We start from the raw sequence: 13349 nt of genomic DNA on the forward strand, positions 1-13349 counted from the left end.
ATTGGCCCCTTAGTTTTTTTTTTTTTTGCTTCAAATTCAATATAGAATGTAGCCTATGATTTGTATAACATGTTAATAAAAAAGTCTCAAAATTGTCAAAAACTGACATCCCCTGTTTTCGCCCTAACCCCTTCATTTGTATTTGGGTTTCACAGCACCTATAATCGCAATAAAACTACACTGTATTAAAGTAATAAATAATCTTAACTATAGTTAATATAGTTTGATATAACGTTAAATTTACTCGTTTAAAGGCACATGTTAAGTAAAGTTTAATAAGATTTAACAATTTAATATCTTGTAGTAAGTGATCATATACAGTCCCTTTAGGGACATGCTGTATAATGCATGAGCTTATACTACTGACTAAAAAAAACTTCACAAAGCAATAGTGGTTTTAAACGATTTCTTTCCCTTCTGCCCTATCAAATTAAATTGCCGAGCAAGCTGACCATCAAGTAAAACTGGCATCGCTATCATGACAAAATTACTTTGATCCTCGCCTCCAATGTCTGATATATGTTTTGCCTAAAAGAAATAACATGTAATGAAAAGACATAATTGTCATTCTTAATCATGTAAAGTCACGTTTAATCACACTTCCTTTAAACAAGTCATCCTCACTCAAACTTGCAACATCTTTAAGCAAAAAGTTTGATATAACGTTAAATTTAAACATTTTAATACGCAAGTTAAATAAAGTTTAATAAGATTTAAGAATTTAATAACTTGTAGTAAGTGATGCGACTAAAATAAGTTTAAAATCTTTATCAGTCAGGAATCAGAATTATTGTTTTTCATATGATATAAATACTTCAACATTAGATTTCAACCCACCCTAATGGCTTTTAAAATGAAAACATGGGATCCAATCTTAAACCCAAATTGTTTTATGCAATTAATCCTTTCGAAAAAATGTTGAAATTAAAAATCATTTTAAACTTACAAGAACTTTTTTCTTCTCTACGCAAGGCAAATTTTCCTCTAATGTTTCAACTTCTGCTGTAGATGTCAGTGGCAACTTTATATCTTCAAGCAAATAAAATATTAATTCTTCACTAACTAGCATTTTTTGCTTCATAGAATGCAATAATGATGTTTGCACCTTTAGAGCTTTTTTAATTTCCTCGACATTGCTAACCAAAGTTGTTATTAAATTAAATACTGTTTGCAGGTTAGCAGTTTGACATAAACTGGAGCCTAAATAAAAAATTTTTTACAAACTTACTACAAACCATGCAATAATACGGTTAAAGATTAGTAACTTTACTATCATTAACCATTACCTTGAGGCTTATAAATGTAGCACTCAAAGCAAACCCTTTTTTTTTTAAATTAAAAAAAATTTATATACAGCCTATTCAAGAAATAGCTCAACTTAAAACAAAAAAACTATAAATACATGACAAATAATGATATACAAATATTAGATTTGAATACTATAATTGGAGTACTATTTAACTGAGTTGTTACTATAGAGAATTACCTGCAGTAGTAGAACTTAAAGTTGACAATGATGTTGCTCTTGCAGCAGTTGATGCAATAGGAGGTGAAAATTGTTCACTATTCCATATGTTGAAGTTATTAGAATGTTCATCACTAACCAAAATGGTGATAAAAGCTAATTATACATATATTTTTTCTAGTTATCAGCATAGGGGTCATTTATAAAAGATGCCACCATTTTTTAGTTTATTTCTGACCCCCTCCTCTACAAAAAATTAAAAAAAAATCTTTGAAGTGACGTCCTTTTCTCACAACCCTCTCCCTTCCCCTTGTCATTTTTTGTCCTTTTTATATTGACCCCCTCTCTCCCCCTTTTGGATGCCATTTTTTATGGATGCCCCTATATCACTATTTTATTTTTTCTATAAAAACTTGATAATTTTTTTTAACACAAGCTACTAAGAATACAGTAATCATTTTGAAGATTGAACAATTTAAGTTTGTTTTACAATGTGGCATGCATGACTCCGTACTTGCTGCATGCTGTTTTTCTTAATATTTTTTTAACGAAAATTTATTTATGAAAAGTTCAATTCAAATTTTTACAACTTTTAAATGAACTACTATGCCATGTTTTTAGAACATTATACTAAATTATATATAAATAAATCCTGGTGTGTACACAAATAATGAAACTCACTGTAACAACTGATCGCCAACTCTGGATTAGCTGTTTGATGGGAGTTTGCAGGGTTGCAACATCTTCTTTCTTTTAAAATACAAAAATAATCTTTAATAATGTTAGTGTCAACAGGTAATAAATATAAAATGAATTTCCAAATAACAAAAAATATTATAAAGCACTTTTCTAAACTGGATGTGTCTTCTGCCATTTTGGCTTTTTGACGAGCTTTGTTTAAACTGTCAAAAAACTTGTTTCAAAATAAAAACTGGTAAAAAAAAGGTCATATACTAATGTACAATAAATGAAGAAAATAAACTATATGCAAAATAAATTTACAAGCTAATCCCAACACCCTTGCCATGTAAATTGGCAAATTCATCTCTGCATCATGGCTGTTATTTTTCGCTTTAGAAATTGTGTTGGGATTCTTAAATGGTGGCCAATAGCACTTAACTGATGTGTAATTTGGAATCATTAATTGGACATTACTAGCATCCACTCCCTCGAGCCATTTCAATGGAACATAGTCTGTTTCGCAAGTGTTTTCAAAAGCAACAATTGTAAACATATTTTAACTAATTAAGGTTTTTATGAGTTATAACATAAGAAATGTTTTAAAACTTTTATTTATAGTAATTATGAATTTTTTATTAATAGGACTAATACATACTACAGACAAGCTGTGTATTCATTGATTTATAATTCTTCGTATAACTCCTAAACAGTCCAAATGCATATAATCTAGAGGAAATCCACTAACCAAGCCTATATTTAAACGTAATACAGGAGATATGAACGAGGTTTAATGATGAGCAGGGTCTTTTTTATTTCGGAAACTACTGTCAGTTTTCAAAACAGCAAATAGATTAGGCATAACAACTTTCCCAAGCCATTCTCCAGTTTGTACACAGCTTTCACAGGAATTATAACTGCTGTGAGGTTTAATGCACTTTATAAAAGCTGGCGCCGATGCATCACAAATAACTGATTTTAATGTGATAGAGTAACATTTGTCATCTTTTTTAAACCCTGTCTTCTCTAGCATAGTCATTTCCGAAACTAAATCTTCCATATAATCATCAAGGGAAGTTGGTTTGCTTTTATACCGCAATTGGAAATGGACACCGCAATATACCGCAATTGGAAATGGACACCATCCAGTATTTTTAACCAAGCAAAGTATAGGCCACAAACTATATGTTGAGCTTTTAAAAATTGGCACACCATCTATATTAACTTGCAAATCTAATTGATTTATATCATTATTGAGAGGATACCTTTCGGTAAAAATAGACAGCCAATACTGTATGCTAAATTAAAAATATTCCCCTCCAGCAACATTTCGAATGTTAACACTTCTTTGAGTACTAAGCAAATATCCTGCATCTTTTGGCAAATCAGGATGTAGCTTCTTTAAAAAACCAAGCAAATTGCTACATGCTGTCTGGGAAATGTTAAATTTTACTGCCCAAGAAACTAACTTATCTTTTAAAATATCTTTCAATATTCTCCTTATCACTGTCATCATAAATTTGAGTAACCCATTCTGGAAAATCATTATATTCTTCAGTGTTATATAAATCATCAACCTGGCTAATGGGGTCATCATTAGAACTAATCACATCATATATTGGAAAATTAATTGGATCTTTTGAACTTGACATTTTTACTATATTTATTTGCAAATTATCATTATTTACTTAAGAAACATGTGTGGTTGATACATGCAAGTTAGATATATTCACAGATGCACTACTCAATATTTCTGAAACAGCAACAGCTATCTTTCGGTTTTTTGTACGTTTTGAATAAAAATGACTCATTCCAAATAAATAAACTATAAAAGTATTATACTTTGAATTTAAGTTTCTAAATGATAAAAGTTATAGTTAATTACACGGTAGGGTAAATCAACCTTTTTTCAAAATTTTTGATTTATTTTATTGTGGCACTATATGTGAATAATAAATTTTATAAGTTATAGGAAATCACTTAAAAATTTTTTTTTTAATTCCCTTTTTTACCTTGATTGCAATTTTTGAAAAGGCAAAATTGTTGATTTATACATAAAGCAAGGGTGGGTCGTACTTTTTAAATGATTGAAATCTGAAACTGTGTAGATTTAAAAAAATATACTTCCTTTATATAAATATGTAGTAAAGATAATTTTGTTTCATTACAAATTATGAAACGAGAATACTTTTTTAAAATTAATATTAGTGGGGTTAAAGGTGTTAAACGATTATATAAAATTGTTCAAACATAATAATAAAAATTTAAAAGCACTTTCTGATCAATAAATTTCACTAAATATTAAAAATTCCATAACAACTAATTTGATGTATGATGAAAATAATATTAAAATATAAGTAAAAAATAAAAAAACATTTTTAATGACTAAAGTTTTTATTTACTTATACTTATATTTGCATATTATTGCAAAAAAAAAAAACTAGTAATATAAGCTACATATTGTATAACACTTTGTTTTAAATTCCAATTTTTCTATACAACATCATTTTTAGTAAAATTACATTTGATGTATAACAAAAAACTTTTTTTTATAAAGCAACAGAAAATATTTAGAACTTAATCTTCTCAAGGGCATCTGTAAAACATGCCTCCTTTTGCTTTAGAGATGCATGTTTTACAGATTTACTTCATTCATCATTAGTGAATAAATAGTATTTATAAAACAAAAATATCTAATAACCAACATATATTTGGTTTATATATATTAATTTTTGGGTATCAACAGTTTCCTGTATAATAAATAAACGGACTAATTTTGTCCTAATAAAACAAGCTATGTTTTAAACGATTGTTAATAATAATACTAAACTGCATTGAGGCTTTCCAACTTCCAGCCTGGAAGTGGTTAAGCGTCAATGCAATTTAATATTATAATTAACAATTGTTTTACCTTGTCTTTTTTTTAATTTTCGTTTTGTTTTGCTAGAAGTCTTCCAGCAAAACAAAACAAAAACTTAAGTATAATATATAATATTATATTTTATATCAAATATAATATATAATTGATATAATTATTTTCAATTTTCTTTTATACATATTTATTCATATTTACGATACATAAACCATAAATAAGTTTTCAGAAAGCTATTTGCAAATGTAAAAGAAAAGAATTAATGCAATCATGAACAATTGCATAAGCAATTTATGAATATGATAACTTTAAACAAAATACAACAAAAGAAATAAGAAATAACACATATTGAAGAGCGGTAAACAACAAATCACCTTTATTTTAAATATGGCTTTTTCAAATCTGCCTCAATATCATTTTTTTATTTATTTCCCATACGGGTCCCAGACAGGACCCGCAAGAAAAGCCCCTTTGTATCCCGTACCAGATTACCGGACAAATCCCATACGGTACACATACATATGTATATTTTTATTCTCAAATCAAGTTTTATTTGCTTTGGATCACTTAACTCATAAGAAGTCGATTTTAAGAATGATGCCTTATTGTTGATTGATTAGGTTTAGCTTTTCCCGATATGTACTACTTTGCTGAAAGTTCAACTGGTACATTACTAGAATTGGTTTTTGATGATTCTTAGGAAGTTTTGCTTTAATCCATTACACATTATTTTCTTTTGCCCTTTTTTTTTTTGCTAATATCTTCTCTTATTTGTTGAACTTCTATGTAATGTTTTGGGTGACGAGGATAATACTTTTGCAAACAATTTTTAAAAAAAACAACTGAGGCTTTTGTGTTTTCACGTGAGCCTTTGTTTTGTAATGACAAAGTTACCAAATATACAGTATTGTGCAACAAAGTGGTCCCTAATACTATTGGCCTGTAAATATGATAAAATTTTATTTTAACGCTGAACATATTAAATTACATTGATAAGGGAGTTGTTACCATTTTGGTGCAAAGAGTATTAAATTCCTCACCGTATTTATAAGAATTTATTTATTTTATTAGTATAGACGATAATCAGATATTTGTTGAGCACCGTTGATGATGTGTATACAGAGTATGAAAACGTGCAAGCAACCGTCCGCACCTTTCTGATTGGTTGAAATTCATCACGTGATCATGACGTCATTTGTTCGTTCCAATCACATCATCGATGACGTCATCATATCGTCACGTTCCAATTGCATCATCGATGACGTCAACATATCGTCACGTATGGACGTGACAATCACGTTGTGTCGTCGTGCAAGCACGACTCCCCAACATGATTGTCACGTCCATACGTGACGATATGTTGACGTCATCGATGATGCAATTGGAACGTGACGATATGATGACGTCATCGATGATGTGATTGGAACGAACAAATGACGTCATGATCACGTGATGAATTTCAACCAATCAGAAAGGTGCGGACGGTTGCTTGCACGTTTGCATCCTCTGTATACAAATGTGTGAATAGAGAATTGCTGAAAAATAAATACATCTGAAACAGCATCCAATATAGAAAAAAATACAAAAAATAAAATGTGTATAACTAATATATGTATAAAATATATAATTAAAAACACCGTTTAAAAACGTAAAAAGCCGTGTAAAATAATGAAAAAAACACCGTGTAAAATATAACTAGTTCCCAGTCTCCAAATATAGTAAACCGCGCATTTTAACAAATAAAGAAAAAATAAAACGAATAACAAAGTCACCTTCATTCGACGCCATTTTGGAAAAAAAATTGTGTATAGCTTCGCCGTCTGATCTCCTTTGGGGCTTTCGCCCAAATGACAGATTAACGTTCGCACCGGTATATATAGAGAAAACGACCCTTAAGTAAACAAACGACGGCCCTTAAGTAAACAAACCGTTGCGGGGGGTCCCTAACCGACCAATCAGATTGCAGAGAAAAGTAAACAAAAAAATCAACCGACCAATCAGATTGTAGAGAAAAGTAAACAAAAAAATCAACCGACCAATCAGATTGTAGAGAAAATTGACCAATCAGAAAATAATGAAAAAACACCGTTTAAAATGAAGAAAATAACGCTTTTTTATAGCATTTGAAATAGTATCTGTTAAAGAAAGAATAATATATAAATATAAGTGAGAATATATTATATATTCAATTGATTAATATAATATTATTTTTTTGTTTGAAAATGTTGTGGGAAGAAGTGTTAGATGATTCGTTATATGAAGCCACACATTATTATTATTCCGAAATTCGTGGTGATTCTTCATCAACGAAAAATCTTTTCAATGTGACGAATGAATTTACTTTACCTTTTGTAGATTTTAGAAAAAGTGTGACTCGAAATATGTTGAAGAGAGATTCTATAATTCATTTACAATCTATGTTAATTCCCACTAATTTATCTTTAATGGAAAAGGAAGAAGAAAGAACAAACGATCCGTGGATTCAAAAGGTGAAAGAGTATTATAATAATAATAATTATGAATTTTATTCTCGAATCGGATTGAATGAGGAACCGGTTATATTAGATTGGATTACAGAAAAGGTGTGTATTGTACATGGATGGGATGTAAAAGTTATAGATTTACGAGAAGATGTGCGAAGAAAACCTAATATATATCATAGTATTGTACAGTTAGTGAATGACGAATATTTGAAAAGGAACGATGATGATAATGTATTTATGAAAAGAACATTTATGAATGATGGTGCAAAGTGGCTTAAGTGGGATGATTTACGAAGTGATATTGATAAAAATTGGTGGAACATGAATTTTCCGTCGATTCCGAATTCGTATTTACCGTTTAAATTTTGGAATGGCTCTTTTTGTAGTGGAATATCTGCTAGTCCGTTGAGAAATGAAAGTTACATAACAAGAGAAAGAAATTTTTGCGAGATGGTGACGGATAAAAACAGAGCAGAGATTAATATTAAAATGCGAGGATTAAGACCGCAAAATTTCTTTTGGTATGATGTAATGCCGAAGGGGAAAGATGTGCGAATAGTAAACGAACCTGAAAGTGATAAATACGATGTGAAGAAAACATATATTCATAATCAATATTATTTTCCGCTTCCAAATCCATTACCCATTACAACACCTGAAGTTGTAAAAAGCATAATGGATTTTAGTTTTATTCCTACTCATTCTCAGGCTGCTATATATAAAGTATTTCCGTTTCATCAATATATCAGTTTCCAATATGACGAAAAAATAAGTATGTACGATAATCTTCATAATTTTGCTCGACAAGGATATGAAAAGTATGTGAATGGGGAATATGTTTTAAGAGATCCCTCTGAATATCATAATTTACCATTTCTGTTTTTTGTGGAACATGATAAGAATCCAAAAGACACTAACGTTTTAGATATGATTGATCCTGATCGAAGAAAATTTACATATCTCTTTTCGATAAGAATCCAACCTCGAGATTCGGATGAATTTAAAAAAAGCGGTGATGTAAACGAAATTAAAATCACTGTTCGTGTTTCTAATATTGGTCACGTGTTTGGTGAAGATCCTAAAACCGGTTATTCGTATCCTATATTTGTTCCAACACCGTTTGCAAGATTTTTTGAAGAAATTATTCAAAGATCAATAAATCCGACTGGTGTAAAATATTATTATAAGTTTGATAAAAATAAACATTTAACCGATATGAGGTATTGGTTTGGAAATAATGTTATTCATGAAGGTCATAATGCCGGAAGACCTAACGAATGTTTGTCAATTGAAACGATGTATGATTATTTATACGGTGAAGACAACGATCGAATTAAAGATAAACAAGTGGAAATAGAGACATTATTACAAGAGTGGCAACATTTGTTGTATCCGGATAAGACGTATTGGAAATATATGCCTTGTTTTCCTCCTCGTATTCAAGACTTTTTATTCGGAATGACGTGTATAAGATTGAAGAACAATAGAGTTGAGAACAAAGCGGATTATTCGTATTTAGAAGTGTCGGCGAATAAGGATACTATTGTATCACATTTAACTATTCCATGGTTTCAAACAACAGAACAGAGTATATTTCCTATACGATCACCACAAATATTGGATTATTTTAAACAAGGATTAATGGATGGAAAAACTAATATGGTGTTAAATGGATTAAGTTTTGAAGATTATAAGAATAATATATATTTGAAAGTAATGTGTAAAGACCGTTGGACTCCGCAATGGAGTGAAAAAGATAATTTAAAATGGTGTCCTCCGTTATATGATGATATTTCATTAGAATCTATTGATAAAAGTGTTGTGTATAACATAATTGAATTTCTTAAAAATCCAGTGGGAAATTTTAAATACTCATTAAAGTATAATGATGACTATGTTTCATTATTAAATGGAGATTTTAAATCAGTTAAATTTAAACCGTACATGAATGATAAAAAGAACAATTTGGAAGTGTGGTTATATTGTGAACAAATAAAAGAAAGTTATTCTTCTTCAGTGAAATTACCTTTGGTATGTTTAGGTTTGTGGAGAAAAGAAATTCCTACTAAAAATAAAACGAATTATTATCGTTGGTGTCAAGGACAAAAGAATATATTAACGGATGATGCTATTCAACAACTTACATTTTATTCCACTGATATATATCAACAACCGCTTGTTCAAAGAAGATATGACGGTACTATTATTGATAATTGGAAAGAAAGCTATCCTATTAGAGGAGTGCATTTAATACTATATCAGCCTAGAGATGAAAGAATTAAAAATAAAAAATTGACAAATGTGTTTGAAACTATGATTATTCATCGCGATGATAATAGTTTGCAAAACGAGAGTAACCCTTTTTCATTAAGATTATCGAACTCAGTAGTTAATGAAATTCAACAAAGAAATATAAATAAAAAATATTATCGTTGCGTTATAACTCACATTTATTTTTTTCCAACCGAAGCTCTTAATTTTCCTTCTGAAGATGATCGTTGGGTGCATGTTACATTTAATATGGCGGAGAAATGTGATGTTTATTTAAACAATATAAAGGTTGAACATGTAGTGGCGTCGTTTGATTTAAATCAATATTTAGTTAAAGGTGATAAAAGAACAAACATTTCATTGTTAAACAATTATCAACCTCTTTTAGAAGGGCAAATGCGTTATTTTCAAGTAAAAGACACGGTTGATTTTTTATCATTTAGTTGTACATTATTGAATTCAAAAAATGAAAAATTAGTATATAATTATCCTATCGATCCAATATTTGTGTTACAATGGATGCCAGTGGTTTGAAAGATGTTTTTATTTTACATAAGAAATGGAATGGAGAAGACAATAATGAAAGTAGTGAAGTCAATCCTTTTTTGTTGGGAGTGGAGATGGAATCTATAAGCGAATGTTTGCAAAGATATGCCGAAAATAAAGTGAGATGTTTCGTTAAGCAAATATTTTTTATGCCGAATAACGTTTTGAATTTTCCTCACGAAGACGATAAAATGGTACATGTTCAGTTTGAAAATGCATTATCTCAAATGGTTTTTTTAAATAACAAACTTGTTGAAAATATCGTTTGTTCTTTTGATATGAATGAATATTTTGAAAGAGAGGGTTATATTCATGTTACGAACAACAATAGAAATCCTCAACTTGACGGCGTAACGAGAACGTTTATTTTAAATCGAATAACGTCGCTTCAAAAAATAAAATGCACGTTATTAAATTCGAATAAAGAACCGTTAATTTTCGAAGATGATAAATTTAAACCGCTATTTATTGTTGAAGTTGAAGTTATTAATAAAAAATGAGTCATATTAAAGCGTATGCTAATATATTTATTGTAAAATCGAAAAAATCTCACGATGAGATTCGACATATATATAATGAGATAAATAATCAAAAAATGAGACAAATAAATGGTTATTTACAACAAATTAAAGAAGAAAATAAAAAAGAAATGAATGAAAGAATAAAAGAAATGAACGATAAACTCGAATTGTTAAAAAAAGAGAAAGAGAAAGAGAAAGACAGTTGTACTAATGAAGAAAATAAACAACGTAAAAGAAAAACAAAGATGCGAAATGAAAAACGAAATAATGATGACGCAAGTGAAGATGAGAACTATGAAAGTGAAGACGAAGTGCGAAAAGATAAAAAGAGATCTCGAAAAAGTATATTGTGTAACGTATGTTTAGAAAATGTTGAAGCTGTAAATGTTGAGGGTATGTGTAGAACGTGCGCTTTGAGAACCGTTGTTTGTAAAAGACCCGATAAAAATCGAAAAAAAGAATGGTTACAAAAAGGTTATAAGAAAGCATTAAAAGACGTTAAAAAGCAAAAAAAAGACGTGTTTAAAAGCGATTCTGAAAGCGATTCTAATTGATGTATATTCTTAATTAAAAAAATATATAAAGAGTTAATGTTGTATTGTTTATTTATAAAAAAAAATGTCAACAGAAAGTAAGTTACGTAAAAGGAATTTGGAAGATCGTTATAGTCCTAACGATAATCCTGCTACTCTCGAAGAGAGTTTAATTAATACAAAAGAAGAAGGAGATTTATTAAAACAAGCTCTTTCAGGAAAATTATCTAAAGAATGGCAAGAAAGATTGAGTGAAAAATGGACTGGTTTTAATACAACAGGAGTACAAGAAGAAATAATAAAGTCTACTACGCAAATAATCTATCCTAATAATAACACAACTCGTGATATAAAACTTCGTTTCGAATGGGAGGCTGTCGATCATATAAAATTAAGTGAAATATGTCTTGCTTTTAAATTGCGAATATTAAAAAATGTAAACGGTAATACATCTTTTAATATGACAGATGGTCATGCTGATGATGCATTAATGAAAAGGTTTTGTTTGCGGGAAGATTTCATATTTTATTGGATAAAAGGAATTAAATTGTTTACAAATTTGGCGAAAAATCAAGAACATTGTAGCAATAATTTTGTTCCGTCAGAATTTTTGTCTCGTATGAAAGCGTTAACTTATAAGAAAAATTACAAAAAAAAGTATCGTGAAACGAATTTAGATCAGCAAATGGGTAGTGTTAGTTATGGCGATAAAGATGTTAAAGAATTTTATGCTAAACATCCAACAGTAACAGAAAGTAAAGGTACAAATGCTAATATTCGTGCGCTTACTGGTGATGCTCCTGTTTATCAAACAATTTTGTGTAATAGATATAATAAAAAAGCATGCGGTAACGGAATGTATTTTCTTATACCTTTAAAGCTATTGAATGAAATATTTGAAATAGATGAATATATTGGAAGAAAGAAATTTGCATTGGAAATATATCTTGAAAATAAATACGAAAAATTGATGGAACATATTTTTCCTGTTACTGATGGAGATGTTACAAGTTTGGCTAATATTGGTTTAAAAATGGAAGATCCGTGTTTGTATATGTTAAATCACAAAATAAATCCTACGTTGGTTGTGGAAAAAACGGCTTTGATGATGTCTACTCCAGATAAACCTTATACATTATTTCGTATGCAGCATTTGGAAACAATTGATAATGTGGTTAATAATAGAAATGAGTTTACTATTGACATGGGAAATAACAAAGTTTCCAATTGGTTGGGAAATACTATTATTATTTCTTGTTATCGAAAAGATCAATTGGAACATCAAAATAAAAATTGTATGTCATTGCGTGATATATCTACAGGAGTTATATCACAAGTAACGTTTTCAAATTGCAGACGAAGTTATGATAGTAATCCGGGTGATGTGATTCAATTCGATATGAGAGATTTTTTAACACGTTGTCAAGTGTATCGTATGTACGCAAGTTGGCACAATGGCGGACTTTCTTCAACATCAAATATTGATAATTTAGTCTCTGCTTTTCATGATCAAAACGATACTTTTATTCCAAGCATGCGTGAATATTTTAATCCAGAATACAATTACGATCAACCATTAGTGTTTGATATGACGAGTGATTATAATTCTGTTCAAAACGCTCCTCCTCAAATTATGACAGGAAGTAGCGCTTTTCAAATTACGTTAAAATTTCATGAAAATTTTACTGGTCAAGTAACAATTGGTGTGTATGTACCAACGGAATATATTCAAAATGGAACGGGTTTACACGAAGAAATAACATATTCACCTAACTCGTTAAAAGCTAGTTAAAAGATGATATTTTTTGAGTAATTTATTATATAAAACGAAAAAAATATAAAAAATCAACTATTATAATGTATCGACGACGACGACGAGTACGCAGAAATAAAAACAGAAAACAACGAGGGAGAGGTGAAAAAATTCAAAAACTTATTCGATTGGGAAAGATTGCCGGTGATCAGTTTTTATCTTCAACA

At 29.5% G+C, this 13349-nt stretch overlaps 1 protein-coding gene and 2 pseudogenes across 1 annotated transcript; 1 reads left to right on the forward strand and 2 right to left on the reverse strand.

Moving 5' to 3' along the window:
* Positions 1-359: 359 nt before the first annotated feature.
* LOC149880497 (uncharacterized) lies at positions 360-2699 on the reverse strand (annotated as a pseudogene).
* Positions 2700-2819: 120 nt separating this feature from the next.
* Positions 2820-3954, reverse strand: LOC149880498 (uncharacterized; annotated as a pseudogene).
* Positions 3955-7368: 3414 nt separating this feature from the next.
* LOC149880499 (uncharacterized) lies at positions 7369-10959 on the forward strand. Its single transcript, XM_090070757.1, has 2 exons — positions 7369-7504; positions 7581-10959. The coding sequence occupies exon 2, from the start codon at positions 7736-7738 to the stop codon at positions 10301-10303; it is 2568 nt and encodes an 855-aa protein (XP_089926883.1). The 5' UTR covers positions 7369-7504; positions 7581-7735; the 3' UTR covers positions 10304-10959.
* Positions 10960-13349: the final 2390 nt, after the last annotated feature.

The sequence above is a fragment of the Hydra viridissima genome, unplaced genomic scaffold (assembly GCF_058129835.1).
Source record: "Hydra viridissima isolate aposymbiotic clone 2 unplaced genomic scaffold, HvirCarnegie_v1 scaffold_13, whole genome shotgun sequence".
Classification (NCBI taxonomy): domain Eukaryota; kingdom Metazoa; phylum Cnidaria; class Hydrozoa; order Anthoathecata; family Hydridae; genus Hydra; species Hydra viridissima.